The sequence below is a fragment of the Antechinus flavipes genome, chromosome 1, assembly GCF_016432865.1.
Source record: "Antechinus flavipes isolate AdamAnt ecotype Samford, QLD, Australia chromosome 1, AdamAnt_v2, whole genome shotgun sequence".
NCBI lineage: Eukaryota > Metazoa > Chordata > Mammalia > Dasyuromorphia > Dasyuridae > Antechinus > Antechinus flavipes.
The window spans coordinates 451593885-451620958 of record NC_067398.1 but is presented as its reverse complement, the minus strand read 5'-3'; the positions used below and the strand labels follow the sequence as shown (position 1 = coordinate 451620958).

Genomic DNA, 27074 nt, shown 5'->3' with positions numbered 1-27074 from the left:
TCTCTTTCATTCCTGATAACAAAGTTTGCTTAGATTCAGAAAGAACAATTGTGTTGGAGGACATTCTGTGCTCCTACAAGTTATTCTACAGCAAAGTTCCTGTATATATACAATCCATTTATGTTATCTATTTCAGTGTTTGAATTTTTGGATGACTTATGTTTGAACAAAGTTACTTTAAGATTCTGCAAAATACTGGGTGCAAGAGGAAGTTTATTATAGTGATACTCTCCTCCAACTCTTCAAACCATTTTACCTGCACCTTTACTTATCCTATGTAATTTATAAAACTGAATGAAAATCTAGCTAAGTTTAGGGTTATATGTGTCAAAATTCTTATTGTAGGAAGAACTGGCTAGCCAGTCAGCCTTACTTTTAGTCTAGAGAGTTATTGTTTTGGGGACACTCTTTCACAGTCCAATGTGAATCTCAGGTAATATAGGTAACATATCTGAATATCTTAGGTTACAGAGAGGAAATATACATGCCTTTTTCAGCATAGGTGTCATGTGGCTGTCCAAATACATTATATAATTGAAGTGGTAAATGAAGTAGTAAAGAATTTTAACTAATGGCTTCCCTTCTATCTGTTCAAGAAGCATTTTATGAAACATGGAATAAATGTCTAAAATAGCTTGAAAATGAGTTTAATTTATGCATTTCAATTATTTCAGTTTGCTTTTCAGGTTTATTTTGTATATTCAAATGCAATTTACTTTAAAATCAGTTGGCGTATTATTTAGAACAATAAGAAATAACAAGTTATTTATTGTTACAGCTTCTTGGGTGGTTGTAGTGTGTATCTTTTTTGACTCAAAACATAGTAAAATAATGGCAAAGTCCCAGCACAACAGATCTTAACATGTCTTTTGTTTTCAAGAGGAATCAACAGTGTTCTATAAAACTTTCTTGTAAGTACACGACAGTTGAAAATACTTAATTGTTTTAAAATGTAAGATTCCTATTCAATATCTATAGTATATAGAAAATAGTCTCTTTTAGACTTTAAGAAATCTGAGCAAACTTAATAGTTTCTTCACTTGAATGAATCAGTTATAACCAAAACAATCTGCAAGCTATTTTCATCTTTAAAACATTATAAACTTCAACCATTTAAATCTCATCTTAATCTTGTGAGCTAAGCACTGCTAACAATTCCATGTAGAGAAACTGAGGTAGAAAGAATATTTTAACCTTTGCAAAGACAATCAAGAGAATATAAAAATTTAGAGTGAACACAGACATTTTAAAATCTGTGGAGGGAGAGGAAACCCATAGGAAGAGGCAAAAGAAGATAGTGCTCAAGTGACATATCCCCAATAACAACACAAACAGGGCATTTATTTCTGGTTCAAACTTTGCCCCATCTGGCTTTCGTTACATCTTTAGGCATATCACTTAACTTTTTGTGGACCTCACCTTCAGAAAAGGAGAGGGTTGGGGATTAGATATTCTCTCAATTTCATACTAGCTTTAGATTTCTATTTTCCTACACTTGGTCACTTGCTTTAAATCACAATCTAGAAGAAAAGTACATACCTAAAAATTTCTATCTCCCTGTGTTAATGATATTAGCAGGGAGACAGAAATTTGGGGGTTGATGGGTCACATAAGGGTTTCAGGTTAATATAACGTACAAAGAGGAATATTACCTTTCTAAAGGATTTACTCCTGGAATATTATATGAAAGGTTTTAGATGAAAGAGTATGGAATCTAAGAGGATACCTTCAAAAACAAATTACAAGAAGATAATAATCTTTTTAGCCCTGAAGTAAAACACTACACTCATACTTTATAAGCATGTATTAGCCCTAAGCACTGAGACACTGTTTATGCCTGCCCAAATAAGTCTTTTTGGCACTACAAAGTCAAAAGTATTTTTAAAAAATATTTTCTTTACTTTTTTCCATAGGCAGAAATATCAAAGGAAAAGAAGACAGAAAACTGGTCTCAGACCAAAAAAACAAAAAACAACAACAACAAAAAAAAATCACAACTCCTAAAAAACTAAAAAACCCAAAGCAGGAAGAAAGCTGTCATATACTATATGTAAACTTCACAAAAGAATTCTAACTAGAGATTAGGGTCTTTCAAATCTATTGTCACATGAAGTTTTAACCCTAAGTGACACCTACAGTTGAGGCTCAAAGACTTAAATCAAATGGGCTAAATAGTTGAAAAAGAAGTTACTTTGTGTTCTACAATTCTGGTTTCCATTAAATTGGCTTCTGCCCAAATTATGGAATTTACCCACACCTAAACCTATGAGAATGGTTTGCATATAAACTCCAGCAAATGATATTTACATTTTATCCTGTACCATGACAACACGACTTCATTAGTGATTTAAACATAAAAATTGGATAGTTTGAAGTGCCTATCAGACTAAACAAAACTAAAACTCTCCAAAATAGTTATCTAAAACTCTTACCTTGCTCTTTAATCTGACGAATTTGCTTCACAGTTTCTTTTAAGATTGCACATTTGTCAGGTTTAAAATTAAAATTGTCAATATCATTGAAATTTGCAAAAATCAGCTCAGCAAGTTCTTCGATGTATTTATTTTCCTGTTCACGGTTGCGTTTCTCTGTGCTCCTTTTAGGGCTAAAATGGAAATAAATATTGACTTTAAATATATCATGATAAATATTTTATACAACAGAAGTTATTAAAGATATTACAAGTTGCTTGTGCATATATAATACATATACATATATGCATATGCACTCAACTCACACAAATACACAAAACATAGAAACTCTGAAAAAAAACATTAAAACCTGAACTTGTATAGAAACATTTATTGGGGGGGTGGAAGGAGAGGAGGAAATTGTTAAGTTAATACAACAAAAAGAAAATGTCTTAATGTCAAATGAATGAAAACAAAAAGTAATTTTTATACACTGCCTTGTAGTGTTAAATAATTAATCAGAAAAACTTTTGGGACAAGTGGATAAAAACCATAGAACAATGAGCAAAGCTAAAAATAAAAGTGAAACTGAATCAGAATAAATGCTAATCATCCAAGCCAAATGATAAATGAAATGTAAATAAAGCATGTTCAATTCTTAGGTTTTTAGGAATTAAAATAAAAATATGAAATGTAGTTGAATTTTCTTGTGTATATCGGTAACTGTTTTATGAAATAATATCATTCCTTTTCAAAACACAATGGAGTTATCAATCCTTAAGTGGCAAACAAATCAAAATATTTATTCTCTTTGAGATTATAATAAAAATATCTTTATGTACATATGGACCTTTAAAATCTGATCTAAAACACTGAAATAATCAAGTCTCTACCACTATTTAAGTTTATCTATGTGGTATCATTTTAAAGCTGGTAAAGATATTTACACCAAACATCTAAATTTTCAGATAATGAAAAACTGAGATTCCCAATTTTTCCCAGATATGGTTGAACAATTAAGAAATTTTAGATAACCAGAAAGTTAGAAAGTGTCAGATTAGAATTGAAAGCTGGAGCTAAAAAGGAAGAGGTTAACTAATCAAACACTATCTAAAAGGGGAGGGTACATTTTCAATGAAGCAGAGATTTGTACTAATAGAAGTTAATCACATTCTATTTTATCAATCCTTTTCTCTAAATCCTTTAGTCACTCTTACTTTTTTTTTTTTCCTCCTTTCTTTTAACTTCCTACAATTTAGGTCAAATTTTATAATATTAGTAATATTCACTGAAAAGTTTTTTTTAAATTCTATTCCAAGTCAATAAACTATATACTATCTAACTTTTTTCTCTCAAAAAAAAATTGTGTGTATATATTCCAATCCCAACATTAAAGCTAATGTTATATAACTCCTTATTTGGTACTCTAAATCTCTTGACATTCTGTTACTCCAAAACCAAAAAAACACGTAAAAACCAAGGATTGATTAGTTTTAGTAGTTACTAGACAGGAAGATTCAGAAGAAATAAATTCAACTCTCTTGAGATTATTAGAAAACTCTGGCATTTTTCTGAATCTTCAGAATATAAAATGTGTGCATATTTTGCTTAAGATCATAAAGGTTTATTAACTAATTAGTTAATTAACTAACAAATTAACTAACAAACTAATTAATAATATATTTGTATTTGAAGTATAGTCTTCACTGGAAGTTCTAGAATAACTCTTTTAGAGGTGACAGGAACCTGCAAAGTATCAAAGTATATGACTTTCTCAATAATATTTTTTTTCCTTGGAATGAATCAAACCTGGGGCCAAGCTGATCAGGACATTCCTTGCGCTTTCTTGTCTCTGCCCTAGATGGGTCAGAGGTATTTTCTCCCATCCCACTCATCTTGAACACATATCAGCAACTATAATGAAAGAAAAACAGCAGGTAAAGATAATGTATCAGAACAATAATATATTCTTGATTTGGTATATATCATAGATTGAGTACAAATCAATAGGTTGACTTTAATAAGCCCATATACCCTCAACTGACATTTGAGGCTCACATTAAAAAAAAAATTAATAGGGAGTGAAATAATTTTAAGAAATAAACCAAAAAATGTCTTTTATCAATACAAAACCTCTCAGGTCAAACTGCACCCCAGCTTCAAATGGAACTATGTCCTTCTGATTAACACTGTCACTACAATTGTTCTAGTTTTAGCAGTAATTTTGACATTGTAGAAACTTACAAGGTGATGCAATTGGGCTCTTCCCAGTCTGTTCTGGTTCAGTCAATATGAAGGCCAATCTCTGCAGAAGTGCCCCATGACATAGTGATGAACAACCAAGTTTAATTATTCCAAAAGCTTTTAGTCAGACAGACATTAAACTCTTTTCCTTTGTTTTCTCCCCCAAGTAAATCTATAAAAGTTTTCTCCTGCCTCAGTAGTTGGGGTTTTCACTGGCCTCCCCTCGCCCTTTACTTTGTAGTACCCTCTATGGAAGTTTGTCACATTCTCTACATCCTCTTCCTGCACTCAAATGCAGTTTTTCCTATGTCACACACTGTCACTTATTATATCCAACTTTGTGATGACTTTATCCCTTCCCTAACAAATCCAAACTCTAGAGATGGGCTTTTTTTCTTCACTCTTAGGAAAATGAACTGTATCCTGATGTGAGATAATTTCAAATCAGAAAAATGAAAAGATACAAGACAAACAGGTAGAACCAGTGTGTTGACATTCATTTTAATTATTAGTATCTAAACAGTTGGGCATCTAGGTGGCTCAGTGTATAGAAAATCAGATTCAAGAGTCAGGAAGACTCATTTTCTTTAGTTCAAATCTGGCCTCAGACTCATACTAGCTGTGTGACTCTAGCCAAGTCACTTAACACTGTCTGCCTGTTTCTTCATCTGTAAAATGAACTAGAGAAGGAAATAGAAAATCACTCCAGTATCTCTGCCAAGAGAACCGTAAATTGGGTCAATAAAGTGTCAGATAAAACCGAAAAACAATGGAATAACAACAATCTAAAGATCTATTCAGTATCCACTTTCAAAAAACAATAAAAAAAGAGAATACAATTTCAGACCAATAAAATCTTAATATATATATATATGGAACCCCCAGCATAGTACATAAGAGTAGGAACTATCAGACTTGGGTGCTAATTCTGGCTCTGACAATGGCGACCTGAATGACACGAGCTGAGTCATTTATCCATATCTATGAAACACAGATAATTCATCCTGACAATTTCAGATTGTTGAAACAAAAATAAAATATTAGTGTTTTGAAAACTAAAAGAACATAAAACCTTAACTTATTTGTCACAACAATTTTATCAAAAGTTGAGAACGATAGGAATCACCCTAAATATAATTATATCCTTATAAATAGCTTATACTGATTCCCCAAAACAACTATCCACACACTTAGAATAAATCAGCGAGGACATAGAAAGGGCATGCCAAAAATTGCCAGGGGCATCATGTACAACTTATAGATTCAATAATTACTAAACAAAATACCTAAGAGCACTAATATTTAACACTGACATTATTGACTACTAAAATGCCTTTCTATTAGTTCCATACCTGTAACTCAGTAAGGTACTGCAAATACAATAAAAGGGATAGAAGCATAGTGGAGCCATTAGAGAATTTGATGTTCATATGAAAAACTATTATAAAATTAAAACAGTACATATACTATAAGATTAGGAAAAAGTTATGAAAAATTGAGAATTTTCCAAGGAAACAGCTTAAGCCTACTAACCAATAGGTGTAACCAAATGTCTTATCATGTGATATACACAAGATGATCAAGTTGTATGATTCCAATGAAAGTACAATTAAATAGCTACTTCATCCCCTAGAAATTTTTTTCAACAAATTCTCAATTTATGTCAAGCAAGAATAGGGACTAACTGTAACTAACAATACCGAATTGAACCAGTGGATAAGAAGTTACATTGTAAATTACCTTAATTACATATAGTTAACAAGGTGAAATCTGAAGGTAATAAGAGACTCACTACTTTCCTAAAATCACTATTTAACAGAAAAAAACACATTTTAGTGCAAATGATACCTATTTACACAATAAGTCTTTTAAATGGAAAAATTTTTAATTGTTTTAAAATTTAATCTTATTTTTTCAATTAACATAAATGTATTTTTTTTCTCCCTCCCAAACCAACCATGGTAAAAAAGAAAAACAAAATTCTTATAGCAAGATTTTCTTTACCAAAGAAAAGAATGAAGATTAATAAGATATTCTCAGAACACAAGATACAAGATTTTAAAATTTACAGAAATATTTTTAAAAGAAACTTAATAACAGGTATATACCAATGAATTTATCTTATGGACCAAAAAATGGTTTATTTCTCCCAAGAGTCAATTAAATGCCTAAAATCTAAGAGTAAAAGGCACTTCATAGGTGATATCCACAATAACTCAACCAATAATATGGCATCAAAGAGGCAATGAACAAATAATTGAATCATACAAATATGTTAATAGAAAAGATGGGGTTTAGTATAATGATTCATAATCAGATCACTGACACTATAAACTACTGAAAGGTTATCCTCAAAGAGATTGCACTTCAAGTGATGCAGACTGTGTAATGAAGTAACAGAAAATCGAAGAACACATCACTGTGGCTTGCAAAAATCCAACATCTACAAAATACCAAGGAAATTGGACTAGATATAAAGTTCAGGGGATGGCATACAGGGTCTGGAGTCAAGAAAATCCAAGTTTAAATCTTGTTTCAGACACTCAACTATGTGACCCTGAGCAAATCATTTAACCTTTTTCTTTCCTGATTTCTTTATCTGTAAAATGAGGATATCTAACTATATAAATGTGTTATTTTGAAGATAAAATAACAAACCTTAAAAAAACTTTTGTAAACTTTAAAATGTTACATATATAAAATACATAAGAAACTCCTTATTTATAAATTTTGTTATACATTTTTATAAATTTTACATTTTTTATAATTTAACAGATGACATATCTCCAAAATATGAATACTAATATCAAAGAGTCCATCAGTTGTCATTTTTGCCTTAATGGCTAAAAAGGCATACTGCTTCATTTGGCATAATGCTAGATGTCTACATACAGCTGTTGCCTCTGCTGCAAATCCAGATTTTTGTTAAAGGTCCACATAAAGTGGATCAATAAATATTATTATTCAAGGAAAATGAAAACAATTGTACATTGAGTTCAAGAGGCCAAGTGGAATGACACAGTCATGATAGGGTAATGATGTGTTGGAAGTATGGGGTAACACTGTCACCAAGTCCAAGTTCTTATCTGACAGCGATAGGAAGAAGGCCTGTTAGTTAACAGAAATCAATCAAGCAAAGAAGAATTTTTAAAAGGGCTTATAATGTATCAGATGCTAAGTAAAATGCTAGGGATTCAAAGAAAAGGCAAAAATAGACCTGGGTCTCAAAAAATTTACATTTTCACAGTTGCTGTATGTATGTTTATAAGACAGTATAAAAGAAAAGACTCTAATTGCTCAGGGTAGTAGAAAAAGTCTCCAGTAGAAGTCATCTGAGCTAAATTTTAAAGACACCCACAGATTGCAAGTGCTAGAGGTGAAGAAAAAGAATATTTCAGACAATGGAGATAGTAGGTATAAAGGCTGGAGCATCTTGTTAGCAACTGATCAGTATGACTAAACTTTAGAATGGAAGATAGGAATAATGTGGGACAAGACTAGAAAACAAGGAAAGGATTATGTGATGAACCTTAAATGCCAAAAAAGAAGAGTTTACATTAGATCCTAGAGGCAATAGGAGGCTAGTAGAAGCTACTAGCTGTGAAGAAGGTGATTTAACCTGACTTGGACTGTAGGAAAATCATTTTTAGCACTGTGGGAAGATCAATTAGGAAGCTAATACAATAGTTCAGGAAAAAAGTGATGAAGGACCTGAATTAGAGTGATGGCTGTGTATGCTGAAAAAAAATTTATGTTAAGAGATGTTGTGAGGGTTGAAATGTTAAGTGATGAGACATGGTATGACTGAGAGTGATGACAAGGCTAGCAATCAGAATGACTAGAAGAAGGGATACTGGAAAGTTTGTGTGCTAGACATATCAAGTTTAAAATGGCTCCAAAATATCTAGTTTTAGTTGATGATGCACAATGAGAAGGAGAAAGGATATATGATATAGATCTAGATGTCATCTTCAGATTGATGATAAATGAAATGTATAGGAAGATTAAGAAATAACTAATACATGAAAAGACAAGGAGAGCAGAGAACAATATTGTATTTTCTTAGGCTTTTGGAACTGAAAGTGCTGAAAATCTAGTAGAGTTGAGACATAGAGAGGCAAAGCTGTTCACTTTGATGATACTAAATAGATAAGGTTGATACAGATTTTGTATAAATATTATTTGAGAATCACATTGGATTTCTTAATGTTGTTACTATGTCATCATGGTCTAGTGGAAAATGTGACATGTGGGAATCAGAGGAGTCTTAGATTCAAATTCTCAGCCCGCTTTTTACTATATATAATCTTGAAAAAGCCAATAATTTTTCTTTGACAAGTATCCTTGTCTGTAACAAGAGTATAATAATAGCTATTCTGCTATTTCATAGGGATAAATGAGTTAAAGTATAAAGTTCTTTGTTAACCCAAGAATGATTAGTGAATGTTATTTATTAACCAAAATGCTGAGTTAAGAAACAGAGATGACCATTGCTGGATGATATCATCAGGCAATGAAGGGCAATGGATAATAGGGGCAGGCAGTCTTTGTGTCCAAAAGAATTAGGAGGGGTATGGATAGTGATTGTTTCCCATTCTGCTTCTGGCTTCTTATGACCTCTAGAACCAAATATAAACTCCTTGGGGTTAAGAAGAAAATATAAAATCTTCAGTTTGATACTGAAAAGTCCTTCATAATTTAATTCTAAGCTATCTTTCCAGACTTCCGTTTAAAAAAATGTTATTTGAAACTCAGATACCAAATAGAAAAAGGAAAAAAAAATTTCCATATTCATAGAACATGAGAGGATTCAAAATATGAGATAATAAATTTCTATTTCCAAAAAAAGTCTATACTATCTTTGCTTCCATATAGGTTTTCTTTGTTCTCTGCTGTGTTTTTTTTTTTTTTTTTTTTTACTTTTTATTCTTTTTTTCTCATCCTCCCCCTACCTCCTCAAATCAGGCTCCAATTAAGCACATCCACATATTTACATGTATAATATATACCTACAACAATATACATACATACACTTATACATTCACATACATACACTTATACATTCGCATACATACACACTGATACAGACCATCCTACATTTGTTTTTCTCATTCTTTGAAAGTGGATAGCATCATCCTTTATAAGCCAAGCTATGACTTCCTTTTAACCACTCTAAACTCCAAACAAAATTGTCCTTCTGCTGTTCCTCACATATCACTCCATTTCCCATCTTAGTCCCCTTTGTGCAGGAATGCCTGGAAAATGCCCCCCCAATGCTTGGAAATGCACTCCTTCCCATTACCATCTCTTTAGCTCAAGGGCTAGTTCTTATATAAAGTATGACCAGACTCAATAGATGCTACTTGCCTTTTATGCAAATTCCTTTTATTTTTTGCATCATGTTTCTTTATAATATACATTTTATGTATTTTTATATGCATAATACATTGTGTCTCTCAATGAAGTGAATGAGTTTGGAATTATTTTATTTCTAACTTTTTGTCCTTAACATCTAGCACTAGGCTTGGCATTTAGGAAATACTTAGAAGTTGAAAACTCATAGATACAAAGTATCAATGCGGGAGGGTGGAAGGGTATTCAGGAAAAACTAAAAGGTATGAACAAAAAGTTAGACAATTTGGAGCAAACCATTTCCCTAAGGCAATGTTATATATTATGGTAGCCCAATTTTGGAGACCATTCTTAGACTTAAGAAAAATGGGAAATGCTGCTTTATTCAATTTGAGAAACTTTTACTTTAAGTCCACTACTCAGCTAAGGTACTATCCTGATCCAAGCTGTTTACTTCTACTCTGACTGCTAAGGATCCAACATGAAAGTCAGTGCCTTTAGAATATGTTATAATCTCCTTCACACTCTAGTGGTTCACATTTAAGATAAGGTATCATCCCTAAAGAAAACTTTTCAAGTACTAGTTAACTAAAATGATGTAGCCAGATGCTTTCTCTGTAACCTAAGAAAAGAGATTTATGTTTTTGTCAGTAAGTTATTTTTAAAAAATGCATCATCACGATAATTATATCTTCCTCTGACTAGTATCACTGACATATTTCCTCAAAAAGAATAAATGGGGATAAATGGTATAAGAAAGGAGGCAGCATCTTTAGATCTAAGTATAATAATATAATTGAACAGATTGTTTGCATTTGATTTGCACTACTCAAGACTTATTAAGTGCCAAGCTGTTTTTTTTTTCATCATAATGTAATGGTACCTAAAACACACATTTCCTGGAAATTTATAACTGCAGGTTCACAAACATATTTTATTGCTATTTTTTCTTACTATTTATTACACACATCCCCACAATCATTCCAAGGTAACAGGACTTTTTTCCTGGTATACGTTAAATAATCACACACACACACACACACACACACACACACACACACACACACACACATTTTTCAAGAGGACAGTGGTGCTAAATTATTGGCAAAATGAATGTTTTTAGTTAAGTAGCATTTAAAGCTAATTGACTTTGGGCAACTGTATAGCTATGTGCCCTAAAAACATGGAGAGGCTTCCCAAACAGAGATGAACCAAATCTTCAAATATAAGATCTAATTTTGTTCCTCAACATTCACCCCTAAGCAATAACAGTTTCTATATATAGATCACATCTAGTTAAGCAGAACATTAAAAGTCAAGAAGAGATGGGGGAGAAGGGGAGGAGAAAGAGGCTGTTATGTTAGTATTACAGAAATAAGTAGGAGTTCATTCTCATTTTTACTTTCTCCCACCTTGGCCTGGGGAAAGGGGTATAAAGATTGTGTATTCAGACGTCTGAATTTTATGCAAAGTTTTCTCTAAAAGACTTCACTAAAGTTCTTTAAGGAACTGTATGTAGTACTCTCAGATCTGTGATTTTCAAACTTTTCTATCAAATGACTCAACAGCAAAAAAAAATTTGAGTATCTCATGTTTGAATATGTCAAATATATTACTAATTCATTTATCATCTTATCAACTAATACTAACATATAATGAGCATCATAAAACATGTAAAAAACATTTTAAAACATCAATTTGAAAAGTAAACATTATTTTAAAAATCATTTTACTTCATTTATAATGGCATGAAAACTTTTGCTCAATAAATTACCAATAATATTTTAGTGAGAATAAGATGATTAAATGCTTTACTAGTTTTTAAAATATCTCAATTTAACACTTGAAAAAAGATGAATTTGGTTTGATATTTAGTTTTAATGACAAAGAATACATAAAAACGATACCTTATGCCTTAATATTAATAGAAAAAAAATGAATCACTGGTTATACTTGCTAATATATGCCAGTCACTTTTTCAATATCACCCACCAATTATGCACAGGTTTAAGTTGAAATTCGCCAGTAAATTTTACTCTATCTTGATACCTGTCAGTTATTCTTGGAAAGTAATTTGAAGGCATTTTAAACAAATGAGATAAGAGACCACTGAAACTTTAAGATTTTTAAAATAAAAGAAAATTTTCTAAGTAAGCAGATGATCTAAGCTCCTTGGAGACACATCTTTTGTGCCTTTTTGTATCCCCAGTGCTTAGTAGCTATATGGCAAAATAGGTACTTAATAAATATTTTTATTAATTGATTGAATACAATATAATACATAGATTTCCTTTCTTTTAAAATATGTAATAAATCCAACATTTAACTTTCAATTGTCCTTTTTGTCTTGATTTTTTTTTTTTTGGCTTTCTGTCTGGCAAATTTAAAAAATGTTTCCAACCGTCCTTTCTGGTTACCCAGTCCCAAGCTCCCTCTTCTTCCCACCTACCCTCAAATTAAGAACAGAAGGAGAGAAAGTGGAAGTGAGATAAAGAAAGAGGAAGAGAGGAGTCCTTTTCAAGAAATAGGCATAGGCAAACAAAACAAATCACCACTTCAGCAATGGCATCCTTATTTTGCATCCTAAGTCTACATCCTAGCTTTCTATCAAGAAGGTGGATAGCTTGCCTATCTTCAGTTATCAGAAATCATGCTCATCACTTCATTATCAGAATTCTTGAGTCATCCAAAATTTTTTCTTTATAATGTTCTTACTGTATACATTGTTCTAGTTTTGAAAATAACATGCTGTATTTATACAGATACTATAAGAAAAAAAAAAGCAAGCTGTTCATAATATAAAGTTACAATCTTTTCTATTTTACTTTGTGTATGGAAATGCTCATTTTATTTTCTGTAGGGTTCAATATTTTTAAAAGATGAGGAAAAAAATAACATCACAGAAATAGATTCAGAATAGGAAAGAACCAGAGGTTACCTAGTGCAACTCTTCTGTATTGCAAATGAGCAAAGCAAGTTAATAACTAGCTCAAGATTAAATAACTTTCTTCAAAAAAGTTCTCTTCAACTGCTCAGTGAGAATATTTAATTTAACTGCTGATCTTTATTTTAGATTTAGGTAGGTAACTTGGTTCAAAAAGGAGGAAATGAGAATAAGTGCCCTACTCCCTCATCAATCTGTGTATTATTTTTAAAATTTAAAAGGGAATATACAAGTTATCTCATACTGACTAATTATTTAACTACTCAGGAATCAAATCATGTAATTCCTTTTTTCCCTCTCTCAATAGTATTTTTATAGTATGATAATGAACTATATATTTCTGTAGCAGAGTAACATTGATATGTAAGAAAATAAGGTTTTTGTACCACAAAGTATGTCCTTTGTGAAAACAAACAAAAAAAGTTACTATGTACATTTGCACATGAAATAAATTTAACACTTTTAGACATTTTCTGTTCATTATAAGACAACAGAAAACAAATTTTTCCTGACAAAAAGTATATTCAATAGCACTATACCACATTATAGAAATAAAATTATTTTACTCAATAAAAAAAATGTTGTAGCAAAATTTTTATTATTCTCACCAGAATTACAAAGAAGTTTTAATCAGACACTTGTTTTTATATAACTCTATTGTCTCTCACTTTTCCTAGAGAAACATTTTAAGCTGCTTTTCTTGTTACAAAGGATGTACAGATGTTTAGATATATATGTGACCTTAAGTCAGAAATTCATCAGAGTGAGGTAATGAAATTTTTAAAGAGGGATTTACTTTTACATAAAATCACACAGAGCAGGATACATTTCCTAAATCTAAGCCTGATCCTTTTGATTTTAAAAACACTTTAATACTAGAGGACAAAATTCAACTCCACTCTAAAGCTCTGATCCCATTTATTTGTTTATAAAACAAGAATAAACTAACAAAAACTTAATCTGCAAATAAAGCTATGTAAAGTCTAAAGGTGACTACAGGATTGTAATGCCCTAAATTACATTTTTCTTTTCTGGTCAATTCTTTATGCTGGTTCCAGCACATCCCTCAAATGTTCAGACCACAAACAAATGTTTAACCTAAAAGTTCCCTTCCCCTCATTATACTTTTCCCTTAGATTTGCTTTTGTATAATTATCTAACAGTGGAGTATCAGGCAGTAGCTAGAAGTCGTATTTCATTTTCTGACTGAAAGAAAATACTCATGAATTTTTTAGGTGAAATATACTTCAAGATGCCACTGGGAAGACTGTAATAAACACATTAGCCTGCAAATGGGAAGGCACAGCTCTTTAACACATGCTGCAGCAATCAAATCAATAGCTAAAATCCATGTTCAATGGTTACACAGCTATTTCATTCTACCACATCTATTATCTACCTGTATTTTAAATGGCAAAAATTGCCTTTTTAAATATTACTTTGACCAAACTTAAAAGCTTAGTATATAAAAAAGTAAAGAGTTTGTTTTAAACTATCATTACAAACTGGGAAAAACCTTTAATCTGACATCAATAATAAGATGGCTGCTAATTTCTGTATTGCCACAGTCTAAGTCACTTAATATAAAATATAACCAATCACTGAACTGCTTACATATCAGATTACATCAGCTTGCTCTAATATGCCCTAGCATAGCAAAATTTCAGATGAGAAAACATCTTGGGGGAAAAAGGAGCACTCTTTGTATAATTTAAGTGATTCCCCACCCCTATCCTTCACCTCTGTGTACTTATTCATTCTGCAAAGCAGAAAGCTTAGCATTCCTGGGAAAAAAATGATTATCAAAATGAGAACTGTGTTATGTATGTTATTTAATATCAAAGCTTCTCAAACAATTTTATTCTCATTTGAGGAATTAATTAGCATTTCAATTATTAGAATAAAAAATTACAGTCTAAATTAATTTACAAGGAAAATCTTGTTGAAATCCCACAGGCAAGCAGTTTTTCCTATGAACAAATTATTTTTACATTCACAATTTATAGCAATTGTAAATCTATTTGAAAAATAAACATACACATAATTTCTTCTATAGTATAGCACATTTTTCCCTCCTAACAATAGTGGCATTAAGGTACATGCACTCATCAGAAAGGGAACAGTTTACATTCTTAATGTGTATATCCTGCTGTATGCCACAGAAATTAGCATTTTTAATATTTCTAATTATTTACCTAAAACTGAATGATTGCTGCAATTAAAATTCACTTTTTAAAATTAGGAAATATAAATCTATAGTTATAAGATAATTCTTTGTTTAAGCAAAATACATGACTGAATCAGAATCATTTTTTTATTTTAAAATATTTATTTTGCATGCATAAAATGATATTATATTCTTTATCCATTGAAAAATATATTTCTGTCAATAGCAATGGAAAATATATGATGTATTTCTCTTCTATTTTTTTATTTTATTTTATTTTATTTATTTATTATTATTTCTTAAAATTTTATTTTATTTAATAATAACTTTGTATTGACAGAATCCATGCCAGGGTAATTTTTTACAACATTATCCCTTGCACTCGCTTATGTTTCGTTTTTTTCCCCTCCCTCCCTCCACCCCCCACCCCAAGATGGCAAGCAGTCCTATATATGTTAAATATGTTGCAGTATATCCTAGATATAATACATCAGAATCATTTTTAAACTAAAAAATCGAATGTTGTTGAAATCACAAAACCAGCTATTAAATATTTCTAGTATATCTAAGATAAACATAATTTGTTTAGATTAAATGCTATCTATTAAAAACTTAATTTATATAAAACATAAAAATCATTAATTACAAGAGAATTCTTCACTTCACAAAAGAATTTATAGGTAGGTTCCTTAACCCCCCCCCCAAAAAAAAAAAACAAAAAAAAAACACCACCAAATCAGCTCCCCATGCCCACTTAAATATACTTTGATGAACAAAAATTCAATAAATAAAACCCATTTAGGAATACATTCATAGTACTTATGAAGTTATAATCAGTACTACCTCTACAATGGCAACTCAGTCATGGACAGGAAGACGCTGTGGTACAGTGATTATAAAGAGCAATGGATTTAGAATTATAAAAATGTATACAAATTCAATACTTCTCACTACATGTGTGACCTTAAGCATAAACCACTTAGCCTCCCTTGATAGTTTTACTGCTCTATAAAACAAGGAAGTTGCACTAGATATCTCTATAGGATCTTACAATGTGAAAATATATCCATTTAAACTTTTCTCAAGTTGATATTGTTGATAAAATTAGAAATAAAAATTGCCTAAAATAAGAAACATAACAAAGATTGTTCAGGAAAAAGCTAGATTATTTGCATGAAGTTAAACTATACTACTATATTTTCTGTTGCCTTCAGTTACATTATGTTCAACCAGTTTTTCTAATTGCATTTTAGGAAAGTATGAGTCAAATCAGACCTGCTTCACTGAAAATCAGGGTTGTCAAACTACTGACCTTTGCTGCATTTAAAAATGTAATTTTTTTTTTATCTTGTGGGTCTTCTTGGGTCTATAGCTTGCCAATTACTAAGCTAAAACATTAAAAGATTAGAAAAATCTTATAAAAATGATATTTTAAACCATTCTAAGTTCTCTTTCACTCCCCTCCAACTACATGTTTTTTCTATCTTTCATATACCTCTATAGATTCAAAGGAAAATGTCACAAAACTTTCTGAAAACATTGCTAATATGGAAACATAGCATTTTAGAATCATTTATCCGATAGATAATTCAGTTTTTAAAGTTTCTTTCAAGTTCTGTTTTTTTTTATTAACAAATTTTTTTTATTAACAAAATGTTCACAAAATGACTTTTTAAGAATAAACAATTTTGGTATTTGCTACCAATATAACAAATCAGTGCAGATAAGCAACCTAAGAAGGAAAACGTTCTCACCTTTTTAAGGTAGTTACATGACACTTTAGAGACTCTCAAGCAGTTAAATTATATTTCTTTTGTAAACAAGTCAAAGAGACAAGTTATTGCTTAGAAACTATGATTCTAGATGTGTCAGAGATGATACATACACACTAAACCAGTTTGAAAACTTACATACTAACACATGTTCATATACACAGAGACATATAATTACTTCTATTTAGTGCTTTCTTTTAAGTTAGTATTTCAAAACAAAGCATAGTACTTATTCCTTAGGGCAAAAACACATTTGTGCTTTGAACAATTAAGTTTTATGTGAGTTTAAGTCCTTAATTAACATCAAATTTTTGTTGATATAAAGAAAAGACAACTCAAAATAGATACTTTTAGATTGTGTCTTTCATTTCCTACTATTAAATTCTTACAATTTGGTCCAAACATAATCTATTCAGGCTTATTCACTTCTCATATTTTGTTTCAATCAGGCTGGTCTATTTATATCCCATGGCAATCAAGTTCTTGCTAAAAATTCTTGTCCATTCTAGAAAATCTGTGTTTCCATCTTCTCAAATTTTATACCAAAAGAATTACTAACTTCATGGAAATTTCTCATGCAAATAATATTCTATTACATATTTTCTTTATTCTAAATTCCTTTAGTCCCAAACTATGTAATTTATATCAAATAATTTTTTACTTTCTCATATATTTACCTATAGATAGCTCTGTAGAGCAGGTAGTAGAGAAATAATCTTTATTCTAAAAATATTTCATGTGAATTATGATTATTTGGAGTCTAAAGTCCAAATTTTTTCCTACTCCACAATATAGAGGCAAACAATGAAACAAGTAGAAAAATAGCCTTGACCAAAATATAGCCATGAGACACAGAAATTTCATAAATACATCAATGAGTAAATATAATTACTTGCTGCTTTCCCATTTACATTTCGGTATTAATGGTGTTAAAGTTGATTCTGAGAACTAAAAGATCAGGATATAGGTTTAAAAAGATTAAATTATGCTTAGAATACTCTAAGTATGAATGTAGGAAAACATGTGAATGCATTTTAGAAAGCTGTTAAGATGGTAATTGAAGAAAACGAAAATAAAAACAGTAAGCAAGTAGGCTTTAAGGGACGATTGAGAAATTAGAAAACTTCAGCTCAAATGTCAAATATGCCACTTAACTAAGCAATCACCTAGGTAAATAAGTTTCCCTGTTTCCTCATCTATAAAGTTCTATCAAAAAATCCAAAGGATCACAATTTTAAAACAGGGCCTTAAGTCTTTTAATTCAACCTTCTTGTTTTATGAAGAACCCCAAAACCCAATTAACTGGACAATTCAACTAGTTAAAAAACTGAATTTCTCTTAAGACACTCCTAGATAATAGAGTCTTAAAAATAAATATAAATTAACATCTACTGTTAATAGGAGTACATTCCATTACTGGTGGCATTCAAGACTAAAATGCAATAATTCTATTGTGGGTTCAACATTGTACTAAATATTATGGAGAACAAAGAAAACACAATCCCCCAGGTTGAGAAACTTAGATTCTACTTCATAAGTCTGAAAAGAGGTAGTATGTCAGAAAGGCAAAAACAATAAATTTGCAATCAAAGGATTCAAACACAATGTAGGACAATAAAATGGCTAAAGCAATGTTTTAAGAAAATTAATGAATTAATAAATGAAGAAAAAAGGCACTTAGTCAACTTAAGTCCACAAGCATTTTTAAAGTGCTCACTCTATCAGGAAATGGTATGTGATGAAGATACAAAGCAAAATCAGTTCTAGCACCCAAGGAGCTCACAATCTAATGGGAAAGATGACAGGCAAATGGCATTTTGTACAAATAAGATATGTATGTATATGATAAAACGGAAATAATCACAAAGGGAAGGCTCTAATATTAGAATTATAAAGGATTTCATAAATAGTGGAGATATAAACAGAAATAAAAAGTAATAGAGTTTCTGGTCTCAAGGAAACTAACTTTGGAATTCCAGCTCCAAGGCGGATTAAAAAAAGCCCCATAATCTTTAGGACACAGCAAAGAACACTGTAAAGTTGGACCCCTTCAAACCATGCTATAAGAAAATTAATTTGAAAAATGTATATGGAAGACAATCATAATAGGACACAGCAAAGAACACTGTAAAGTTGCTTCTTCAATGAATAAAACCCTATTGATTTCTGATGCTGAATCATTTGATGGTGCCAAAAACTTTTTCAGCAAAAACTATCTTATCCCTAATGCCATTAAAAGTAGCTGAGCTACAACACTGGCAGGACAGCTACAAGATCCTGTCTTCACAAGGATCTCTCCACTGACCTTACAATTTTACATCTCCAGCTTTCTACACATCTTAGTCTCAAGAAGTCCACAAATGAATTCACTATATTTCCCTCCAAATATTCTCCACATCCAAATTTTCCTATTACTTCTAAGAATACTATCTTTTAAAAAATAACAGCTTTTTATTTTTCAAAATACCTGCAAATTTTCAATATTCACCCTTGCAAAATCTTGTGTCCCAATTTTTTTTCCCTCCCTCCTGTAAATACCAAGTAATCCAATATGTTAAACATGTGCAATATTTCTAAACAAATTTCCACATTTATTATGCTGCACAAGAACAATCAGGCGTGGGAGGTAGAATGAGAAGAAAAAAAAAAAGCAAGCAAACAACTACCTCCACCAAAAAGGTGAAAATACTATGTTGTGTTCCACAATCATTCTCCATAATCCTCTCTCTGGATGCAGATGGCTCTTTCCATTACAAAGAACACCATCATTTTCCCAATTCTCAAGGTTCAAAAACCAGCTGTTGCTCATGACTCTTTGCTATCTCTCATTCCAAATATCTAATTTACTGGCAAGGCCTCTCAATTTGTAACATCTTTTACGTCCCTTTGCTTTCCTCTGATACTCCCATTGCCCAGGTGCAAGTCCTCATCTCCTTAAGTCTGAATTACTGCAATAGTCTGCTGGTTGATTTACTTGCCATTACTCTCTTCCCACTGCAGTCCATCCTCCAGAAAACTGTCAAAATAATTTTTCTGAAAGATAGTACCCACAATGTCATTCCTCTATAGGAAGCCTTTCCCAAATTCTTTTAATTCTAGTGCCTTTTCTTTTTAAATTATTTCCTATTTATTCTACAGAGTTGGATGAGGTTTCAAGCCTTTTCCGGGCTGCTTATCCACCCTTGGCTTCTACCTCTCATCCAACACTCAGCTTACATCAGCCAGCCACGCCCCAATAAAACTGTCCAGTTAGACAGGCCAAATCAGGTTGAAGGTAACTGAGGTGGGTTGTCTACCCCAAGCATGTGAATACCTCCCCTGATGGAATGGGAGAATAAGAACAATTTGTTCCAACAGCCATGAAGATGGCTAAAGTAGGTGCTGTAGAGCACACCGAGCTTGACCAGACATTGAAGACCATTTTATCTGCTATACCACAGCAATCTCTAAAGCATTCCTTATTAAAAGACAAAACTAACTTCATGACTACAATTCATATGATAAAAACTGAGATTTAGTGGAATCTCAATCCAAATTGTCACAATACAAAGTAGTACACAAAAATGTTAGAAGGATCTCAGGCTGAATTATTGAGTTATAATATCTATAATATTGGAGTCGACAGTCCCATTATAGTCCACCCTTGTCAGATCATATACCCAAAGTACTGTTTAGTTCCATAAAGCACATTTTACAAAGGACATTTAGAAAACTTCAACATATTCAAGAGAACAAATAGCTAATGAATCTGGAAAACACATTATCTAAAGATCAGGAAGGACCACAGGCTAAGGATAACAGACAAGATTAGAATGAACTTTAACTTCCAAAGGAAGAACATATGCTCAGCTTAGAAAGATGACTTTTAGAGATAGCAGGGGAGGAGAGAATTACAACTGGCTCCCAAGTATCTTATGGATTTATGATAAAAAAGATTCAAACACCATCTATACTGTTTTACTAAATCTAAACCACTAAAGGACAAAAGTGGAATGCATTTCTTTGGGGCTTAATAAGTTTCTATTCCATGAAGATATCCAATCTGACAGTTCACTAAATTAGAGTGGGATTTAGATTATGTTTAAGTTTTCTTCTACCTCTTCAACTTTTTTTTTTTTTTTGCCTAGGGTCACACAGCCAGAAAGTAAATGGCTGGAGCCACATTTGAACTCAGGTCCTCTTGACTTCAGGGCTGATGCTCTAACCACTACACTAATTGGCTGCTCTCTACCTCTTCAGTTCTATATGATTTATCCTGAGAATCACATTCAGTTCAAGACAACATTTCTGGAAAACAATGGCAAGTTGGACCCTTTCAAACTATGCTATAAGAAAATTAATTTGAAAAATGTATATGGAAGACAATCATAATGCTAAAAGAAATGCTGGGATAAAGGTAGAAGCTATATATCCATAGAGAAAAATAGACAAGACTAACATTGTGTCAAGTGGTTGTGAAAGCCCAATTTTTGCAGCAATCACAAAAGTAACTGGAAAAAAAACACCAAATGTAAATACTTCCTACTACAAATACAAAACTTTAGTAATCTGGAGATCTTCTGGCACTAACTTGCCACAATAAATCTGAATAGTTTAGCAAATTGTTTTTACTTACATTAACAAAAATTTAATTCTTAGATAAAAGAAACATGGAAGGAGGAATGTAGCATCAAGATAGTACAGTAAAGGCAGGAATCCACCCAACCTCTCCTCCAAATTACTCCAAATTTACTTGCATAATGACTCTAAACAAGTTTTGGAGAATCAAAATACACCCCTCCCCCCCAAAAAAAAACCAGAGTAGAACACTGTCCTGCCAAATGCAACTTAGAAGATTAGTAGAAAAGGTCTGTGACACCAGTGTGGCAATCCAGTGTGCAGTCCTGGTGCAGGCCAGAGCAGCCTAGCCCCACACCAGCAAAGCAGAAATGAGTCTAGGGACTTCTGAATCAGCATCAGTACTGGTGGCTTCCAGAACTCTCAGCTCAGAGATACCAAAAAGGAGCTGGAAGGTTAGTAGAAAAGATCTGTGGCAATGAGGTGGGAGTCCTGTGCGTAATTCCAAGACTGGCCACACCAGCAGCCTTGGCCCCAATTTCAGCAAAGCAAGACTCTGTTGCTTTAGCACACTTGGTCTGTGGACAGGAACAATCTCAATAATTCCAGGACAGAAAAGAAGGCTCAGGGTCAGGTTCCTAAAATGACCTTTGAAAATAGATGTACAAAATCCTTCAAGCTTGGGACAGTGCACCCTCCATCCTGGAAACAGAGACCTATTTTAACAAAAAGTTAAAATGCTGAGAAATAGGTTAGGAAAACGAGCAGATAACAACAAAAGTTTCCAACCATAGAAAGTTACTATGGTGAAAAGAAATATCAAAACACACACTCAAATGATGACAAAATCAAAGCTCCTACATCCAAAGCCTCCAAGAAAAATAAGAATTGATCTCAGGCCATGGAAGAGCTCAAAAGGGATTTTGAAATTAAATAAAAAATAGGGGAAAAATTAAGAAAAGAATTGAGAGAGTTGCAAAAGGAAATACAAAAAAGTAACGAGGAGAAAGCCTAAAAAAGCAAAATTGGCCAGTTGGGAAAGGAGGTACAAAAGTTCATTAAGAAAAATAACTACTTAAAAATTAGAATTGAGCAAATGCAAGTTAATGACTTTATGAGAAATCAAGAAAAAAAAAAAAAAAAGGAAAAAATGTGAAATATCTCATTGGAAAAACAACTGGCCTAGAAAATAGATCCAGGAGAGAGAATTTTAAAATTACTGATCTATCTGAAAGTCATGATCAAAAAAAGTCTGGATATCATCTTTTAAGAAATTATCAAGGAAAGCTGTCCTGATAGTCTAAAAGCAGAGGGCAAAATAAAAATTTTAAAGAATCACCAATCCACTCTTAAAAGAGATCCCTAAATTAAAACTTCCAGGAATATTCTAGCCAAATTCCAAAACTCCCAGAGCAAGAAGAAAATATTGCAAGCATTCAGAAAGAAAGAAATCAAGTATAGTGGAGCCAGTCAGGATAACACAAAATTTAGCAGCTTCTACATTAAAGGACCATAGGGTTTGGAATATGATATTCCAGAGAGCAATGGAGCTAGGATTACAACCAAAGAATCACCTATCCAGCAAAACTGAGTATAATTCTTCAGGGGAAAAGGTGGACATTCAATGAAATAAAGGATTTTCAAGCATTCTTGATGAAAATGCCAGAGCTGAATGGAAAATTTGAGTTTCAAATACAGTACTCAGGAGAAGCAAAAGGAGGTAATAAGGAAAGTCATATCATAAAGGACTTAATAAGGTTTATCTGTTTACATTCCTATGTGGTAGAATAAGTCTTATAATTTCTTAGAACTTTCTCATTATTATGACAGTTGAAGTATATACAGACAGAGGGCACAGGTATGAGTTGAATACGAATATCTTTTTAAAAATGATGAAATTAAAGGATGAGAGAGGAATGTACTAAGAGAAAGGAAAAGAGAGAAGTGGAATGGGATAAATTATATGCCATAAAGAAAGAGGCAAGGAAAAGCTTTTTCAGTAGAGAGGGACATGGGGAGGAGAGGGTGAGTGAATGAACCTTACTCTCATCAGAAATGGCTCAAAGAGGAAATAATATACATACTCAATATGGACATAAAAATCTATCTTTATTCTGAAAGAAAATAGAAAGGGAATGCGATAAGAGTGATAAAATGCTCTCACTTTTATCATGTTATTCTGGAATGGTAAACCCAAGAAGTGAAGAAGCCAATATTTCTCAGAACATTCAAGTTTACTGTTGGAAACTGTTATTAGGAAGAGTTTTTCTTAACAATAAGCCTAAGTATATTTCTTCAATTTATAACTCTGGTTGTCCAGTTCTTTCTTTAGAGGTCAATTAGAAAAACTTTAATCTTTCCTGTACGGGATCATTCCCCCTCTTCCCTCACTATCAGTCAAAAATTTATTAAGTGCCTACTGTACTGGGCACTGTACTAAGCATTGGGGATAAGAAAAAAGAACCAAGAGATAGTCCCTATTCCCAATTTAATGGTCGAGACAACAAGCAAACAAATTGGAGGAAAGAGGTTAGGAAGGGTTTTGACTCCAAATCCTTCAATTATTTGTATTTTGTACTTGCTCATGAAAGCAACAGAGCACCACTGGAGTTTATTATATGGGGGTTTTTACATGGTTGAATCTGCATTTTGTAAAAATCACTTTGGTGGCTATATGGAAAATGGCCATAGGAGTAGAGGAAAGAGGTTAGGAAGGGTTTTGACTCCAAATCCTTCAATTATTTGAATTTTGTACTTGCTCATGAAAGCAATAGAGCACCACTGGAGTTTATTATATGGGGGGGTTTACATGGTTGAATCTGCATTTTATAAAAATCACTTTGGTGGCTATATGGAAGATGGCCATAGGAGTAGGGAGATACTTGATTCACAAGTTGACTTTTTCATTAGTCCAGGTATGAATTGATGAGGGCTTGTACCAGAATGGTGAATGAGAGAAGGCATGGAATATCAGAGAGATGTTGCAAAGGCCTTGTCAAAAGAGTAGCTATAGGAGCAAAGGGAGTTGATGAAAATGATAAATTCAATTTTATACTTGTCTATTGGATATCCAATTTGAGATGTCTAAAAGGCAGTTGAACTGCACTGTTTGCTGACAAGGTCAGTGTAGGATAGGTAGATTTAAGAATTGCAAATCCATGGGATGTGTCGAGATGACTTGGTGAAGTAGGATAGGAAAAGAAGAGAAGAGGGCAAATATCTGATTTAACATCTTACTATGAGGTCTTTTCTTCTCTTAAGTCAAACATCTCTATTTTCTCAGATCAATACTTCAGAAGCATCTATTCCAATCCCTTCATAATCCAGATGTTTTTGCTCTGGATTCGTTCAAGCTTGGCAATTTTTCAAAAAAGAAGTACGTGAACACAGTCCATCTAATATAACAAAAAAGTGGAATTCTCACCTCTCCTGTTCTCTGGATTTTATTGTTCAGCCATTTCAATTGTGTACAACTCTCTGTGACACCTTTTGGATTTTCTTGATAAATGTGTTGGAATAGTTTGCCATTTTGTCCTCCAGATCATTTACAGGCAAGGAAGTTGAGCCCATATATGAACTTAGGTCTTCCTTACACTGGCACTTTGCAGCTTTTATATCACAATAGTCTCATTGAGTTTGTAACACACTAAAATTTCCTGATTTTTCCCCCACATATAGTGTTACATAGTCCTATTTGTCAATTCAATCCATGCTTTATATAATTATTTAAAAAAAAAAACAAACTCAAATTCAAAGTTTTACATCTCATCCTTATTAAATTTTACTTTTTGAGTTTGATTCATTTGTTCTCACCAATGAGAAGCCAAATCTATGAACTGTTCCTCCAGATCTTTTCATCTGCTTCTCAATAAACATATCACTCCTTAAAATGTCAAATATCATATCTCTGAGAATAATTCACTAAAAATTGTCATTTGTTTGGAAAATAAATGGAACATTCATCTCTAATATAGACATTTCACTGTCTTTACAGAAAGTCCTAGCTTATTAGTAGTTTGCATTCTATGAATATTCATAATTATTACTGCTATAAGGCTTAATTTAGATTTACATTGCTAGCATAACTGAAAATTATGCCAAAGAAATATAATCAATAACAGCTCTGGGAGATTTTTAATTTAGGTGGTGGTGGTGGTGTTTTTTTTTTTTTTTAATATAACAATATAGGAGCAGAGTCTACAGCATGAAGTTATGTAAAATATTTTCCCCTCCCACATCACATTAGTACATTTCCCCTCCCACATTCTTTACTAGATCCCAATTGAGTTTATGTTCTCCATTTATCCTTCTTAAAAACTCAGTTAGAAAACTGAACGTTAGGACTGAGTTCTATTTCATAAGCTTGAATTTCTTGAAAAAAAAATTAAAAATTTCCTACAAAGTTGTTTTGAATGGAAATGAAATGAATGAAAGTCTTCTAGAATATATCACCCCAATGATAAATACTCTCATAAAGTAACTATATCTAATAACCTTTAGCCACTTAGCAGCTACTTTTAGAAAGCCTTACTTTTATACTATTTATTTATATTTAGTCATGATTAGATAGCAACTGCATCTGTATCCTAGGAAATTTACTATTATAGCTTTATCCAAACTTATTTAAAACAAAACAAATGCAACAGGACACACACACACACACACACACACACACACACACACACACACACACACACACACACTCACAAATAAAACGAAAAGTAAAGACCTTAAAGACTTCTGTTTCTTTTACATCCATGGGAAGCATGGGAAAAAATGATGTTGGGGGAAAATTTAGCATTTTTATATGTAACAAATTTGAAAACAACAATTAATAAATGACAGAATGATGACAATTTTGAATAGTATTGTGTGATTAAGTTTTTATATAATAGGTATGTGATTGAATTAAAAACAAAAAATTTACAGGATAACAAAATAAAACATGTATTTTAATTATGAAGTCTCAAGATCATTTTATTTTCCAATCAAGCTGATGTATGGACAATACATAATTGGTGGTGATTTAATACCAAAAGATTGTTTGCTGCTTAACATATACTTTAACATATTGAACATGTATTGGTCTACCTGTCATCTGAGGGAGGAAGTGGAGGGAAGGAGGGGAAAAATTGGAGCAAAAGGTTTTGCAAGGGTCAATGCTGAAAAATTACTCGTGCATATATCTTGTAAATAAAAAGCTATTTAAAAAAAAGGAAAAAAGAAAGAAAAGAAATGAGGGGGAAAAAAAGAATGACTTAAAAAAAAAAAAGATTGTCTGCTGTTTAGTACATGGTTTAAAGGAAAATGTAGAAATTTTTCAGAAAATGAAAATTATTCCAAATCAGCTAATTTAGATAAAAAGTAAATGTATTTTTCTTCATGTTACATTATTTAAAAGGTTGGAATGACTACACTGTAAGCGATGTTTGAATGATAAATGCATGTATAATAACTGTTAGAAATTAGCATATACCTAACACTAACCAAAACCAAGACTGCAGAGAAATTATGATGGATATGAGCAAATGTTTGTGGTTTTTTGTTTTTTAAACTTCTGAAACATTTGAGAATGCTTTAAAAAAAAGTCACTTCTGAAAAGGGGAGAGGAAAGGATATAGCCAAAT

The 27074-nt window shown here is 32.0% G+C and overlaps 1 protein-coding gene across 4 annotated transcripts in view; it reads right to left on the bottom strand.

Annotated features, from left to right (window-relative positions):
• Nucleotides 1-27074, bottom strand: part of NCOA2 (nuclear receptor coactivator 2) — a 302628-nt gene that overhangs the window by 121290 nt on the left and 154264 nt on the right. For all 4 annotated transcript variants that reach the window (XM_051970063.1, XM_051970062.1, XM_051970064.1 and 1 more), the window contains exons 4-5: nt 4221-4325; nt 2433-2605 (exon numbers count right to left, since the gene is read on the bottom strand). In XM_051970063.1, the coding sequence (XP_051826023.1) occupies nt 2433-2605; nt 4221-4306 (259 nt within the window). In that variant the 5' untranslated portion in view covers nt 4307-4325. The remainder of the gene's footprint in view (nt 1-2432; nt 2606-4220; nt 4326-27074) is intronic.